Source organism: Macaca nemestrina, chromosome 7 (genome assembly GCF_043159975.1).
Source record: "Macaca nemestrina isolate mMacNem1 chromosome 7, mMacNem.hap1, whole genome shotgun sequence".
In the NCBI taxonomy this organism is placed as follows: Eukaryota; Metazoa; Chordata; class Mammalia; order Primates; family Cercopithecidae; genus Macaca; species Macaca nemestrina.
This window is the reverse complement of record NC_092131.1, coordinates 170,117,794-170,134,159: the sequence shown is the minus strand read 5'-3', so window position 1 is coordinate 170,134,159 and position 16,366 is coordinate 170,117,794. Positions and strand designations below refer to the sequence as shown.

Sequence of the window (16,366 nt, the reverse complement as noted above, 5' to 3'; positions counted from 1 at the left end):
TAGCGTGGCAAGGTGGCTTCTGACATCAGGGAAGGGCCACGTTTAAATTAAACTCTTGACACTCTGCTTGCGAGAGGTGATAGATACGCTCCCAGGAGCTGTCTCCTCTGGAAACCAAATTTGACCAGGAGCCAGAGGGAAGTGGGTGACGCTTCTGCACAACATGAAGGGAATCCAGTTTCCTCCTGACCTTGTCCCTCAGTAGATTTTCTTTCTTTTGTTTTATTTACATTTCTTTATTACCAGAAGATTTTCTTTTAGACAACGGAGTTCTAAGTTACCACCCATCTATGATTCAAAAGAAAAGCAAGTCCGAGAGAGGGTTAGATATGGGAGGAGAGACACAGGATGAAACAAACCGTTAGGGCATTGTTCGCTTCTTGTGATTCGTGGAAGGTTCTGGACAGAGCTTTCCAAAACTGGTTATTGGCACATAATGACTTCAGTGAAAAGGCAGGTGGGTGCTGACAGTGGGGTGAACTCCCCCTCACCGGTTCCCTGCCAGCAGAATGAGAGGGCTAAGGAAGAAAAATAGAATGGACCACATTACGCAAAAGCATCTTAGTGAGATCAAAGGACTCACTTGGGCAGCTCTCCATCTTCTCTTTGTCTCGGAACCCCTCTCAAGCCCCACGCCGTGGGGGCAGCTCACACCCTTTGTGTGGGTGGGAAGGCTGCAGCTCTAACCCCCGCCCTGGTGTCAGCCGGGTTGAAGAGGAGAGATGAAGGAGACCAGCTATCTGATTGAAGTGGCGGGAGATGAGGGAGGCAGAGATGTAATTACCTGAGCTGGAATCGGACCAAGCCGCAGGAGCCCCCTCACCTTCCCAGTCTCCTCTGGAGCTCAGTATTTGCAAGTGTATCCCCAAAGCAATTCTGAAATAACACAAGGATTCACAAATTGTTTTCTGAGGTAGCATGGGGTGCATGGGGGTGCCCATGTGACGTGTGTATAGTGTGTATCGCATCCAAACATCGCATCCAGGAGGCCCTAATGCCCTCCGAGGTGGAAATCATGGCCCACACAGAATGGGCAGAACAAAGATGGGGCAGAGAGCAGAGGGGGTGTAGCCTTCCCCTTATTCCGAGGCCTCTCCAGGCAGAATCAGAGTCTATCCAAAAGCAGGGCGTGGTAGCTCATGCCTATAATCCCAGCTACTCAGAAGGCTGAGGCCAGAGGATCGCTTAAGCCCAGGAGTTCAAGGCTGCAGTGAGCTATGATTGCACCACTGCACTCCAGCCTGGGCCATGGAGTGAGGGCCTGTCTCTAAAATATAGCAATAAAGAAAAAGAAATTGAAAGCCACAGAAGCTCGATGACCGTGCAACTCGTAGGCTCAGGTGCCTCTGTGGCCCTGTCGGGCGCTCTGATCGCAAACGTTCAGAAAAAGAGGCTTTCAGCCAGGCGCAGTGGCTCACACCTTGCAATGCTAGCACTTTGGGAGGCCGAAGCAGGCAGATCACCTGAGGTCAGGAGTTTGATACCAGCCTGGCCAAGATGGCAAAACCCCATCTCTACTAAAAATACAAAAACTAGCCAGGCACAGTGGTGGGCACCTGTAATCCCAGCTACTCAGGAGGCTGAAGCAGGAGAATCACTTGAACCCGGGTGGTGGAGGTTGCAGTGAACCGAGATCGTGCCATTGCACTCTAGCCTGGGCCACAGAGCAAGACTCCGCCTCAAAGAAAAGAAAAAAGAAAACTAGGCTTTGGCTTTGGCAAGGGCGACTTGAACCCTCACACCCCACCTCCTAAATGTAGAGGAGAGGAGTGGAGCTGTGGGTGAACGTCTCTTAGCGCTTCCCACCAGGAGACAAGTTGAAGCGCCTGCACTACTGGAGGCTGCTGTGTGGCGTTCCCACGGACGACCTGCCTTGACGCTTTCCGTTTCTTACTGTAGGTTACAAGTATAGATCAACAGGTGGCCGAGTCCAGCTCCGGGGACCCAAACACCAGTGCTGGCTTCAGCACTCCAGGTAATCTTACATCTTTCAGCTCCTGAAGTAGGATGTTCCTGTTTTCAAGGATGTCTTTGTGTCCTCGTCCTATTCTCCTCTTCTTCCTCCTCCTCCCTCCATTTCTTACTCTTTAAGGGGCTGGAGTTTGCCTTTCCCATTAAAATCCCATTAAATATCCTGTATATTCCCCACATTTCTTCCCATGCCTCCATCCACTACAGTCAGCATACCTGGGAGAGCTCCTCACTCTCCGGGAAGAGCTTGTCCCCCTTTGCCCCACTTCTTCACTTGACGGGTATGGATTTGAAGAAGAGCACGATTCCATCTAGGGTCCCCCTTCCAGAGCCAAAGTTGTACCTACCGGGCGAATGTCCACACGGCACCTCCCTCTGAAGAAGGTGGCTGGGCTGGGCGGCTGGCAGGAGGGCGCAGGCTGGAAGTCATGTCCTTGAGGGCGTTGAAGGACACGTGTGCAACAGTCAAATCCCCAAACACAGCCGGTGGGAGTCACGTGCAGAGCCGGGGCCAGGGAGGTGGTCTAAGGCTCCGGGAAAGCAGAAGGGCCCTTTACAGCAGAGGGCGCGAGGGCACGGAGGCCGGGCCGGCTGGAGAGCCACCGCCTTGAGGCCCCTGCAAGGGGTCACGTGGGCTGGCTGATTTGGAGAACAATGTTAGGTAACTCCTGCGATCCCACAGAGGGCCAGGATGATCGTCCCAGGGCACTCTGTCCTCTGCTGAACACTCACTTGACATCTAAGAGAAACAGGAAGGGGCTGCCTGTCTGGGAGGCCACCTGGGGTTGTAGAGCACAGCGTCTTTGCAGTTGTGGGGTTTGGAAGCAAGCTTGTCCTTCCTTTGGTCACTGTAAGGCATCAGAGGCTGTTCGAGAAGGCGTTCAGTGACGTTCCCGGGCAACCCCGGGTACAGTGTATCTCAGTCACTGTCACAGGGCGGCCATACCTGTAGCATTCTGGGGTTTGGGCTGAGGGGGGCCTGTGCTACCGGAGCCCTTTCCTGTTTCCCATCTCAGGGCAGGTGGAAATAGGGCGCTCCTCGGCCAGAATTCAGCAGGGCTGCATCTTCCTCCCTCCTGCGACCTGGGCGGTGAACCCTACAGCTGACCCAGACTCCAGCACCCAGGCTCCCGAGTAGAGGACCATCTTGGTGGCTGTGTGACCCTCAGCCCTTCCCTGTCTAAGCCCATTTCTGCAGCTGTGGGGTGGGGGTTACCTGGGGGTAACAGACGGGCAGTGAGGATGAATAGTGAAAGGTGGCGTGAAAAGCCTGTCACCCACGGGCAAGCTCTCAGACGCAGGGAAAAACAGTGATGCCAGGAGCAGACCCGAAGCCCCCACGCCTGGAGGAGTTCAGGCTTCTGTGATCTCTGAAGTGTCCCCCATGCAGGCAACTCCACTCCAGCGCCGGGAGGGGCCTCTGAGGGCACCTGGTGATTGGAGGGGAGAGTGCAGGAGCAGTTAATCACGCTGTCACGTGCATGCACACCCTGTGGAGGTGGCATTAAAACAGACTCCGATCCAGCCCCCGTGGAGTGGTTACGGGCCAGAGCCCAGCCCCGACCAGCATCCCGGTCCAGAGCAGCAGTCCTTACAGTTTGGAGGGCATCAGAATTCCCTGGAGGGCTCACTCCAACCCCGGTGGCTGGGCCCAGTGCCAGGGTCTCTGCTTCCATGGGTCTGGGGTCCAGCTGAGCGTCTGCATTCCCGGCTTGCTCCCAGGGCAAGGCTACTGCTGCTGTTGGCCTGGCATCCACACTCTGAGAGCCAAGGCCAGTGTCCTGTGGGCGGAGTTTGCCCCACCTGCCTGCACCACCCTGTCTGGCTGCACTGCAGGCCCGGGGCTGCACCCCTGCATGGGTGGGCCAGATCTCAGGCCCACCGGGACCCGTCGGGGATGGCTTGATGTCCCTCGGAGCTGCTGTGTACCCCTGCACCCGCCCTGTTCACCCAGACCAAAGCGTCTGGCGACCAAAGCGTCTGATTTCTGACTTGTAGTCTCTTGTGCAGTGTGAAGGGTCTAAGTCCCCGACCCGTGCCGTTCCTGGAATGCTTTCCGGGAGCTCATCCGGTGCCCCCAACTTTCAACAGTACAGAGCAGCATTTGTCCATCCTACTCAGTGTTTCCACACCCCCAGGGTCTCAGAGTTCATCTAGGTCTGCAGTTTGAGGGGCAGGCCTTCTCCCACGCCAGCGTCCCCTGCAGTCACCTGCCCTAATGCCATATCCCTTCTCTTGCAGTACCAGCCGACAGCACGAGCCTCCTGGTGTCTGAGGGCACCGCTACGCCAGGTTCCAGCCCATCCCCCGATGGCCCTGTGGGCGCCTCAGCACCCTCCGAATCTGCCCTTCACCCTGGCTGCGTGTCTCCAGAGGATCCTGGCATGGGCTCGCAGGTGCAGCCAGGTCCCGGGCGTGTATCCCGCTCTACCAGTGACCCCACCTCGTGCACATCTGGCACGGCAGGTAGGGTGGCCAGGCTCCCCCACGTCCCCAGAGTGTGGACAGCTTTCCCTGGACGCTGCAGGTCTCAGTGATCCCTGAGAGTGGAGGCCCGGCCCTGCGAATCCTGTCTGGGGCCACACTGGGAATGTGGTCTTGACCCCTGAGCCAGGGCCCCTCTGCACCCCACTGGGCTGTCACTCTGGCAGGGGAGGAAGGATTCAGGGGGCCAGGGGGCCAGGCCAGGACATTAGCTGAGTGCTGCACATGTGCTCCAGGCCAGGACATTAGCTGAGTGCTGCACATGTGCTCCAGGCCAGGACATTAGCTGAGTGCTGCACATGTGCTCCAGGGCCCAGGAAAGGCCTAGAGCCTTGCACAGGAGAGATGACCCCCGACGATAGCTCTGGGTATGGGGGTGTCATCAGCTGGAGCCACCCCAGGCAGACACGGGTGCTTTTTCAGGAGCGCTTCCCAGGCACCTTGGCAGCACTCTCCACATAGCCCAGGGCTTTCGAAAATCGCCCCAGGCGACTGTGTCCACGGGCAGTGCCCTGGAGTCCAGGACCTGGCACCGGGTCCCTGCGGCCAGCAGCCCAGGAATTTGCATTTCACACTAACTCCCCCAGAGTCTTGGGCACCCCCCGGGCTGAAGAATTCACACCCAGTCCTCATTGCCGTCTTTTGAGAGGAGGCACAGTTTCTGCCAATAAGGACTAGTGGACCTTTGATCTCCATGCCACTGCGGTAGGGAAGTGCAGGAACCCCGAAGAGGGCGCGGCGGGTCCTGGCTCAGTCTCCCCTCGATGGTCTTGCCCAGCTGACCCCTACTGGAGCCTGGCTGTGCCAGGACGAACCGAGTCCCTGAAAGGAACCGGGACCCGCAGTAGCCAGTTGCCTGGAGGTGCCCTCCTGGTGGAAATACCAGGTTTGGCCCGTGTGGACTCCCTGGCTGTGGTCATCTCTGCATTCTCCTTCCTGCATCCCATTGCCGGCTCACAGGGAGACAGTCCCGTCGAACCTTCTGAAACACCCGCCTCTGCTGGTTTATTCAGAGCTCCAGAGCCTCTCTCCACCACGCTCACATTCACTCCCTGAGGTTTGAAGGAGGATGCCCTGTACTTGGAAGGGCTCATGGGTCCAGTCTGTGGCCCCTGATGCCTTTGTTTGGCCTGTCCCCCTCAGTGAAATTCACACCTCGGCACCCACACACCTGCCTGACACCGCTGTCCCCTCTTGGCTAGGCTGATCTGCACGCCACAGGCAGTGCCTTCCAGGGTGCCTGGAGCCCTTCGGGTGCAGGTGGGTGTTCCCTTGAAGGGTGCTGGGCTTTCTTTGAGCCACCGGCCCATTGCACTGTGTCGGGGTAGGACCCAGGACACCACTTGACGCACGGCAGGCCTGGCCAGCTGCAGGGCGGTTCCTGTCTGATCCACCGCTGGGTGGGCGTCAGCCCAGCAGGTTTCTCCTGCTTGCTCACCATATAAAATACATGTCTTAGTCACGGCGAGTTATGATCGCTTTCTCAGGAATTCCTTTTTCCCTTTCATGTGTTCACTGAATTCTCCTTCTGGGTAAGGCGATGCCTCCTCACACAAGCCGTCGTGTAGCCAGGACCTGGACGCGGGGCTGTCTGAGGCTGGGCCCGGGAGCGGTGAGATGCCTCTTTTCTAAAGCGCTTTGACTGCAGCTGCTGGGAGGTGGGGCGGGTGTTGGTGTGTCCTTGGCTACATTGTTTCCAAATGCAGCTCCTCACCTCATCCCCGGGAACCCGGCTGCCCACTCTCTGGCTTTGAGGGCCTTTCTCTTCCTTTCTCTCTCCGTGCACTTATTTCAAGGGCTAGCACTAATTTAACACGCATGTGGCTGCTCAGCCCACTTCTTGAGATTTCATCCGGGCGATGGGCCCACCTGGGAGTTTCTGCATTTCTCGTGTTTAATTGCTAGGCTTGCCAGTCGCCACCAAACAAGACCTCAGAACAGACCACCCAGAATGTGCCAACTTTGTGTGGCGTGAAGCTCAGGCTGGGCAAGCCGGGCCTTTGCTGGACCTTGTTGGCGTCCCTCGCCACTGATTGCCAGAGCTGGCCTTCTCACAGGGACCCTCAGCCCAGTGTCCAGCCTGTGGGTCATGCAGAGAGGCTGTCAGCCCTGTGGGGAGCTGGAGCCAGGTCCCCAGCCTCTGGCCTGGCAGGCAGTGGAGCAGGGCACTGGGCAGTGGCTGCCTGCACCTGGCATGATGGGGGTCTCATGTTCCCTCTGCCACCCCAACTCTGGTCTTAAGGCAGACCCTATCTCTAGATGCCACGGTTCAGCCCCAGCAAGAGATCAGACCCAGGGGGGCAAAGGTCGTGGAGCCGAGAAGACTGGGAGGGACCAGCCGCTGTGTCCTTGGGATTCTAGCAGAGGGCGGAAGACAGGTTCCTGCCTGCTGCGGTGGCCCTTTCCCCCAGGCCTTCGTTCCTGGAGGCTGCAGCCCCCGGAGGCTGACACTAGCTCAGCTTGGGGTTGAGAAGGGGAGGAGAGATGCGATGCGGGTGGCCGGGTGTGCCCAGAACGCCAGCCCCAGGAACACGGACACCCCAGCAGGAGTCTCCTCCCGAGGGCAGACTGTCCTTTGCTTTTGAGTTAACTTCTTCAACGGCTGCCTTTCTTTTACTTTGCTTTCAGTGAGTTTCACATTGCATGTTTTCCCTTGATTTGTAGCTTCCATGTCTCGCTCTGCCACGGCTGCCTGTCGGGCCCAGCTTTCACCAGCGGGGGACCCAGATACCTGGAAAATTGACAGACGGCCAACACCGGAGCCTTTCCTGGCAGCCTCCAAACAGCGGCCGCGCTCTTTAGTGGACAGCAAGGCCTATGCGGACGCCAGGGTTTTGGTGGCTAAGTTTTTGGAACACTCACACCGTGCCCTCCCCACCGAGGCACAGCACATGGTGGGTGCCGTGCGCTTGGCCGTCGCCAACGAGGAGCGCCCCGAGGAGGAGGCCGTCTTCGGCGCTGGCGTTCTGGACCAGGTATGAAGGAGCCACGAGTCTGACCGTGGACACCAACGGGCCTGGCGCCACCGATGGTCTTGCCAGAAGCCGTCATGCCTGACAGAGGCCTTCAGGCCCAGCTGGGCTGAGGACAAATGTGGGGGACACCCAGGATGATCTGGGGGCGGCGTGGGCAGGGAACTGTCACTCCCTCTCTCGAGGGGAGCCGAGCGGTCGTCTCCCTGTGAACTGCGTTTCCTGCCTAGCCCAGTAACTGGGAAAGATGACTCTCGTGTCCGCAGTGAACTCTGGTTTTATCTGGCGTGCAGCGCCTTGAACTGAGCAGCGTTGCACAAACGTGAATACAGCAACAGGCGACACTTAGGTCACCTAAAGACTCGAAGTATCTCCAAAATCAGGGCCATCCAAAGCAGGAGTTCCCCATCCCTCATTTAACTTAGTGTTCAGGGGACAGAGGGTGACATCGAGTCATGAGACATTTTCTCATGTGGCTCGATGGCTCTATCATTAAACGTTCATCACGCTCTGGCCTATTTCCTATGAAAGGAAATAGGTAGCGTTAGCACAGATGGCAGCCTGCGCCCAACTTTCTGTCCACAGGGCTACTGTGCAAACAAATGTACAGTGAGGGCCTCTGCCGTAGCCTGGCCACCCCAGGGGACAGGCCGGTGTTGCAGAGGGTTGGAGGAACCCACCGTCTTCTGGGCCTCGAGCTCGGCCTCCCTCCGTGGGGTGCCTCCCCCACCTCCTCTCAGGCCCCCTTTCTCCAGGCTCCCGTCCTGTCCCTGGCGCAGACCTGATTCAGTTGTTTGATCCATAACAATAAGCGCCGATTCCCAGCTCCTCTGGGGGTCTCCCTGTGTCTGAGCTCACCTGATTGAGCTCAGTGGGTCCAGTTCTGAGGGAGAGAGGCCGGTTTCTCTGGGAAGTGGCCCCTTCCGATAAAGCAGATCCCTGTGACCCAGAGCTGACCTTCCCCCGGGCAGGCGGCAGCAGACAGACACGCACGCCCGCGCAGGAGGATCATAAACCACCTACAAACCCACGCGAAACGGAAGAGACACCCGCCATGCTGCTTGTGCAGAAGCAGGCATGCCCAGCTTGGGGGCAGCTTGGGGACCTTGGACTTTCTTGGCCCCTATCCCCTTGTTTTCTGGTGGCATCAGTGGCAGCTGCTCCCAGCGATGGCCCTGGAACAGCACCATCCACGAGAACTTTCTGCAGTGATGGAAATGCCTGTTCAGGGCCACTAGCAGCAACAGCCTCTGAGCTGCGTTGGGTGGGCCCTGCAGTGAACAAAGCAGCCTAGAGCCTGAGTTCTTCCCAGAGAGCCCGTGAGCCTGATAGCCCGTGAGCCTGATAGCCCGTGAGCCTGATAGCCCGTGAGCCAGAGAGCCCGTGAGCCTGAGAGCCCGTGAGCCAGAGAGCCCGTGAGCCTGAGAGCCCGTGAGCCAGAGAGCCCGTGAGCCTGAGAGCCCCTGAGCCAGAGAGCCCGTGACCCTGAGAGCCTGTGAGCCTGGCATGGGGGCACAGGGACCAGAGGGTGCCTTCCACTCCTGGGTGCCAGGGCAGGGGGCTCATGCTCTTCTCTCGGCTCCGTGGGGCTTGTCCTTGAGCTCCCCCAATTCCCCAACACCACTGTGGCCAGCGTGCTGGGGAGCTTCTGTGTGACTGGAAGCCGGGAAGGGCGTGGGGTTCCAGCCTAGGTGCCCAGAGCCTTCCTGCAGCCCCTTACCCCCGCCCTGGGGGCTGAGGTGTAGGCCTCCCCCAGCTGTGGTGGGTTGAAAAGGCTTCGATTGCTTTAGAGAGCTGAAAACAGACGACAACCTGCACTTTTCCAGGAAAGATGTACTAGAGATGAGCACTTTATTCAGACTATAAAACAGGAAATCTGTACTTTTTCTCAAGTAGGGGCTTGTGAATTCCCTCAAGGCAAGTCCCTTTACAGGTGAAGTTAATTGGTGGATTTTCAGAATGGCTGCCCTGAAGCAGAGCTTCAGCCACGCCTGACGCCCCGGCCGCTGGATCTCCACTGTCTGAGGTGTGTTGGGGCCGCGCTGCAGGGGTTTCACCCGCTTGGGGGGTCCACACTAGGGCTTGGGGGTTCACACAGCATGGTCCCTGGGCCGAGCCCTTGTGCGGGCTAGAGCTGCAGTCCTCAGACACGGCTGCAATTCCAGCGAGGCCAAGACCACCAGCCACCCAGCGGACTTGGCCTCCGGGCTGTTTCCCTCTGCAGCCGGGATGGAGGCCACTGGATCACCCAGCCTGCTGCTCGGCATCCTTCCCTTCTCTGCAGCAGGGCCCGGCCCCAGTGGCCAGTGGGGCTCCTGCCCCAGCACTGCCTCCCTGCGGGCCCCCACCTGCACCCCACCCTCACCCAGCTCTGGGTTTGCGCTGGTGGCAGCTGTTGTGTGGATACAGAAACTGTACCCAACTTGATGCCACTGGGCTGGAACCTTCTGCCCCCTCAAAATGAGGCATTCAGGGACAGGGTGGGGTGCCCCACTCAGCCCAGCTTCTCAGAGCCACTCATGGACTCTGGGAGGGTCCCCAGAAGAGAGAGGTACTGGTAGACTAGGGAATGTGCTGGCAACTTGACCCAGAAGCTGTGGGGCCCTTGACCCTGGTTCCATGGCATCTGGGTACCAGCAGCAAGAGCCCGAGCCCCAGGCTGCACGTTGGCTCACAGCCAAGGAGAAAGCCGGCTGCTTCCCCCCCACTGTGTGCGTCCTTCCCCCGCTCTCATCATGCTCCCTGTCTGGGCTCTGAAATGAGCCAACTGTAGCTGCTTTGGGGGTGACATGCTCCTTCTCCAGCTCAGCTGGGCCCCGGGCATCCCCTACCCTGCCCTGAGACCCAAAGGGGGGTTGGCATCTGCTGTGACACCACCATTGACCCCAGCTTGGGGACCACGAGGATGCTGAGCGGGGAGAACCTGGACCCCAACTCTATGGTAAGCAAGGTCGGAGAAGGGGGAGCATCATTTGCAAGAACTTCAGGTCTCATCCTTGGCTGGAGATGAGGATCCACATTAAATGCTTATAACACACCAGGCCACAGAAAGCTCGCTACACACGGATGCTTCTCCCCACCCGTGCTGACTCTCAGAGGCTGCTAAGGCAGAATTTATAGGAAATTGTTTTCAAGCCACCAGAGACCTGTTTGTACAACTGGAACGGTTGTATTTATTTAATGTACCTCAAGGTGTTTTAATAATGATCCGTGTTTTAATAAAAAGTATTTCTGGTCTCTGTGTCTCTGAGGTCTAACTGGGACAGAGGCAGGCTGAGAGCCTGTGTGCACCACTGGCCAGGGGCAGGGTCCTGAGTGGGCCTTGCAGCAGCCAGCCGGGGAGCCTGAGATACCCATGCCACTCAGCTGTGCTTCCAGGAGCCTTCCGGAGAAGATCAACTCCGGGGCAGAGTGGGGAGGGCCAGGGCTTAGACGCACACAGGCCTGCCTACACTGGCCACGGCAGCCCCTTGTGGACGTGGCCTCCAAGGGCTGCTGGGAGGAACGCAGGCCGTGGCTCAAAGTTTTCCTTAAATGCAGGATTTTAAAAGATGTGTACGAGTCCTGCCCGCATGACCTCAGCTAGCCAGGGCTCTCCTTCCTGGGACCTGCTTCCCAGCCTCGTCCTGGGCACAGCAGGAATGTGCCACTTGGCCTCCTGAGTGGAATCCCATTCCCTCCAGCTTTGACTCAGGAGACCTTTCTTTTCATTCCCCAAGGATGTGGCCATCCCCGGCATTCTTGTTTGTTGGCCACGCCAAGAACTGTATTTGCTTTTCATTCTTCAGCATATTCAGAGCGAGTGCATATACATTTCAGCATATGCACAGCTCTCTATGACAGAGTTTCCTGTGGAACAGCTTTCTTTGCCTCTACCATGTATACTTTCTGGGAAGAGGGAGGCATGAAGCTGGAGTGCGCCTTGAAAGGCTGTTTCTTACATGCCCCTGATGGCCAAGGTCATGCTGAAGCAAGCCCCTGGCCCACATCCTCTGGGCTGCCAGGTGACAGTAAGTCTTCTTACTCTGCAGTTCCCCAAGAATCCGGGGCCCCGAAGGTGGTCAGTGCCCACGGCATGGAGCTCACTCTGCTGTGGGCAGGCCAGAGAGGAAGGCTCCTGCCCATCCAAGGCCCACAGCCTAACCCAGCTGGACCCCGGGCCCCGCCTCTGACCAGAGCCCACGCTTGCTACCTGGCTTTCCCACACCAGGCGATGCCAGAACGGTGGCCATGAAGAAAGGTAAGTGCTGGCACAGCTGCCAGAATTGTCACTCTAGACAGGCTGCAAAGGACCCACAGGTGCAGAAGGTGCTGGGACGGGCGGTCCGGCTGTTACGCACACGCATGCGCACCTTTCCCAGGGGTGGTTCATGCTGAAATCAAGAAGCCCAGAGCTCCCTGATTCCATTAGTCAGTGCGGACGTGTCTCCCCGCTGGGGCAAGTGGGTCAAGAACCTGGCACTGACCCCGTGATCTGGCAGCATTGCTGGCACCTCCAGTTGTAGCAGGGCATTGCCCAGCTGACACCTGGTGCCCAGCGCGCCCACCCTCCGACCTCCTTAGTGACAGCTTCCAAGGTTCAGGGTCCAGGAAGGGCACAGAGCAGCCACGGCCACCACCGCATAGCGAACCTGCAGAGCCGCATCCAAGCTGTGAATGAGAGGACAGGTAGCACCCGCCGCTCAGGTAACAGAGCAGTCACACACACGGCTTTTCATCACGACTTCGGGTTTATTAGTGATATGCGCAAAGTCTTCCTACGGGCAGCTGCATGCAACACACGGCACTCCTCGAATACAATCATCCTAAAGCTGTAGTTACTGCGTGGTAAGGCTTCTTAAGTCACAGTGTATTCTTCAAGGCCTGGGCCAAAAAAAGAGACTTTGGGACAAGATGACATCAGATTACATGGATCGCTAATGAACTGAGCTGGACTAGATCTGACTTGATCTACACACACACCACTACTGCTCAGGGCTGCCGTGCCACGCTGGCCGAGGGGTCTGCATTCACGGCTGGCTGCCTTCGGCGTGGCCGAGGTCGCGTTGTCTAGCCTGGGTTTTGTTTCCTCGAAGGAGCACGTGCGTGGAGGAGTGTGTGTAGATCGACTTTAAAGCGGGGGCAGATGCGTGCGCCCTCCCTGTCTGTGGGAGCCCTGCCCGGGGAGGCAGCCGGCTGGGAGGGCTTCCAGAAGAGACTACAGGAGAGGCAGGTGTGGTCATGGGTCACACTGGAAAACCCTCAAGTCTGAAAAACAGCCTGCCAAAATAAAAGTCCAAACAGTAATAGTATCTAAATAAATAGGGAGTTTTCGTGTTGTGGCCATCATCCTTTATTTACAATCCATCACATGTCCCCAAACTTGCATTACAAGTCATGTCCTGGGAGCCGGGCTGCCTGTGTCCCTGCCGTCAGTGGCAGAGGCAGCTGTTTGGGACCACTGCGGGGGCCCCACAGGACCCCAGACATCCCGGCCAAGAGGGCGGGAGGCAGGGTTGATGGCTGCCCTGCCCTGGGAGCCGCCTCTCTTGGAGGCCCCAGTTCACTCCGCACAGCTTTAGGGAGGAAAGACATACGTTCCACACCACGCACGGCTACCGAGACACACCCTGGCTGGTCACACCACGCACGGCTACCGAGACACACCCTGGCTGGTCACACCACGCACGGCTAGCGAGACACACCCTGGCTGGTCACACCACGCACGGCTAGCGAGACACACCCTGGCTGGTGCAGGGAGAAGACAGTCCAGAACGTGGCAAAATACTTGAACGCTTTACAAACATTTGTTCTGTGACTCTCCTTTGATCAAGACACACCCCTTTTTGGCAAAATGAAAACAAAAGAAACCAAGTGGGCAGTGAGGGCACGCCCTTTGGGGAGCCAGTGTCCGTGGCTGGGCTGTGGCGTCGGGGTCAAATCTGCGGCCCGGCTCCCAGCTCCTCCGGGCCCGGGTGGCCCTGCCCAGTGTCCAGGCTGCGTGGCCAGGCTGGGGGGGCCTAGATGTACAGCGGGGTCTCCTGGCCCGTGAGGAGCCTGAACATGGCGGCGGGCATGGTCTTCATGTGGATCTGCCAACAGACACAGGAGGCTGAGCCGCTGCCCTCCCACTGCCCCTCCCACAATCAGGTGAAAGCAAACGACAGAGGCGACCCCCCACCCCCGAGTTCTGCTTCAAATGCCCGTCTCCTAGAGTGGAGGAGGAGGGCCGGCCTGCCCAGGCCTGGGGGCACTTAGGATGCCTTCCCGATGCAGCAGACCGAGATTCTGGGCCCCCACCCCTGGCTCCAGAGGCGTCTACACAGTTGAGTGCTAGTTTTGCTTCCAGTCCTGCTGACACCCAGAGGGTAAGAAATTGGACTTCTAGCAGTGACAGCAGTTTGCCATCCACTGGGGCTGGCTGGGGGGTGCCCAGGCCTCAGCAGAAACTGTGATGGGCACACTCTGCCTCAGTGAGGAGGAGACCAACGGGGGAAGACAGAGCCCTTCTTACAGAACTAACACTGGCCAGGCAAGTGTGCTAGGGGCTGGGATCAGGCTCGCTGGGGCCCAGGGCACCTCAAGTCCCCAGCCTTTGGGGATCAGTGAGCAAATGACCCTTTGGGGCCTGAAGTTGAGCCCTGGCTTCAAAAGAGCTAAGTACACAAGCAAAGCCTCAGACCACCCAGGGAGACCAACCGTGTGGGTGGCACGCCTCATAATCCTTCTGTGGGGCACTGGGAAGGAGCACGCTAAACGTCTGCTTCAGTAACAGAAGGGGAGCTCTGCTGCCCACCTCTCCTCCCCTGAGCGTGAGGCTGTCCCGTCCTGCCCGGGACTGCGCTGGGCTGTGGCCTCGGGACGGGGGCCCTTGCACTGCCAGAGTTGGCTGCCACAGGGCTGCTGGCCTCCCCACCGGGTGCGGCTGCCCTGCCACTGCCCCTCCTCAGGCAAGCAGGTCTCGGGTCCTGGGCTGAGCAGCCCGGAAAGGCACATCGTGCAGCTCTGCTTCTGAGGCGTTGCCCTCCCTCCCCCGCCGGGATCTGTGTGGCCAGTGCAAGTTTCTGCTGCTCCTGCCCCGGGCACAGGCTTCCTCCATCAGTCACTCCCTGGCATTCCTCAACCGGAAACCCACCCGAGGCCCGCACAACTGCAAGCCTTGTTTATCCGTGACTCTTGTCCCACGTGGGCTCAAGGCTGCTGGAAACAGGCACCATTCACCGCGGCAGGGCTGAAAGGGTTCCTACGCCCCGCCGCCGCCTGCCTCTTCTCCGTGCTCCCGCCCACTCCTCCAGGGGTGGATTCCCTCACGGGTGTGGGGCTGAGGGCCGTGGGGGCGGCCGCTTCAAAGCATCTACTTGGGAACACTGGCTTTTCCTTTCTTTGAAGCCATCAAAGGGAGGCTGGTGTCCGCCTGGCCCTCCTCCTCCTGAGCCGGCCCCTGCCCTCACCAGCACGGGGACCCTCCTCCTCCTGAGCCGGCCCCTGCCCTCACCAGCATGGGGAAAACTGAGCCGGCCCCCTGCCCTCACCAGCACAGGGAAAACAGGCCTCCCAGCCCCCAGCACACCCTGCAGTGCACAACATGTGAGTGTCCCGACGTGGCCCCGGGAGACCTCATCTGAGGAACAGGAACTGGAGGCCCCTCCGCCCACCCACCCCACAGGCTGCAAGGATGGTTTCCACGTACTCAGCCCCCACAGGGCCGCCGGGGGAAGCGCCACAGACCGCCCAGCCTGCCACTGCTGTCCCCAGACCCCGACCCAAACTCCCTGCCCGAAACTCCCTGCCCGGTCCTCCGTGGGCCCCTCTGCAGGCCAGGCTCCTCAGCTCTCAGTCTCCCTGCTCATCCCAGAGAGCCTGAAGCCCCTTTGTGCTGAACACCCCTTCACACACCCCTACTCACACCCACCCACTCACACTCCACACCCCCATGCCTCACATCCACTCACCCCTACTCACACCCACACTCCACACCCCCATGCCTCACATCCACTCAGACCCACAGCCACACACCCCTACTCACACCCACCCACTCACACTCCACACCCCTACTCACACCCACTCACACTCCACACCCCTACTCACACCCACTCACACTCCACACCCCCATGCCTCACATCCACTCACAGACCCACAGCCACACACCCCTACTCACACCCACCCACTCACACTCCACACCCCTACTCACACCCACTCACACTCCACACCCCTACTCACACCCACTCACACTCCATACCCCTACTCACACCCACCCACTCACACTCCACACCCCTACTCACACCCACTCACACTCCACACCCCTACTCACACCCACTCACACTCCATACCCCTACTCACACCCACTCACACTCCACACCCCCACACCCCTACTCACACCCACTCACACTCCACACCCCCATTCACACCCACTCACACTCCACACCCCTACTCACACCCACTCATACTCCACACCCCTACTCACACCCACTCACACTCCACACCCCCACACCCCTACTCACACCCACTCACACTCCACACCCCTACTCACACCCACTCACTCCACACCCCTACTCACACCCACCCACTCACACTCCACACCCCCATGCCTCACACCCATTCACACTCCACACCCCCATGCCTCACATCCACTCACACTCCACACCCCCATGCCTCACACCCACTCACACTCCACACCCCTACTCACACCCACTCACACTCCACACCCCCACACCCCTACTCACACCCACTCACACTCCACACCCCTACTCACACCCACTCACTCCACACCCCTACTCACACCCACCCACTCACACTCCACACCCCCATGCCTCACACCCATTCACACTCCACACCCCCATGCCTCACATCCACTCACACTCCACACCCCCATGCCTCACACCCACTCACACTCCACACCCCCATGCCTCACACCCATTCACACTCCACACCCCCATGCCTCACATCCACTCACACTCCAC

The 16,366-nt window shown here is 58.9% G+C and overlaps 2 protein-coding genes across 9 annotated transcripts in view; one reads left to right on the top strand and one right to left on the bottom strand.

Annotated features, from left to right (window-relative positions):
- Nucleotides 1-10,664, top strand: part of ENTREP2 (endosomal transmembrane epsin interactor 2) — a 466,535-nt gene extending 455,871 nt beyond the window's left edge. For 4 of the 5 annotated variants that reach the window (XM_071067214.1, XM_071067213.1, XM_011768651.3 and 1 more), the window contains 4 exons: nt 1,900-1,975; nt 4,213-4,437; nt 5,993-6,067; nt 7,120-10,664. In XM_071067214.1, the coding sequence (XP_070923315.1) occupies nt 1,900-1,975; nt 4,213-4,437; nt 5,993-6,067; nt 7,120-7,436 (693 nt within the window). In that variant the 3' untranslated portion in view covers nt 7,437-10,664. The remainder of the gene's footprint in view (nt 1-1,899; nt 1,976-4,212; nt 4,438-5,992; nt 6,068-7,119) is intronic. The other variant, XM_071067212.1, reaches the window with a different exon arrangement.
- Nucleotides 10,665-13,282: 2,618 nt separating this feature from the next.
- LOC105497507 (amyloid beta precursor protein binding family A member 2) overlaps nt 13,283-16,366 on the bottom strand; it is a 236,119-nt gene continuing 233,035 nt past the window's right edge. For all 4 annotated transcript variants that reach the window (XM_071067210.1, XM_071067207.1, XM_071067209.1 and 1 more), the window contains one exon: nt 13,283-13,498. In XM_071067210.1, the coding sequence (XP_070923311.1) occupies nt 13,427-13,498 (72 nt within the window). In that variant the 3' untranslated portion in view covers nt 13,283-13,426. The remainder of the gene's footprint in view (nt 13,499-16,366) is intronic.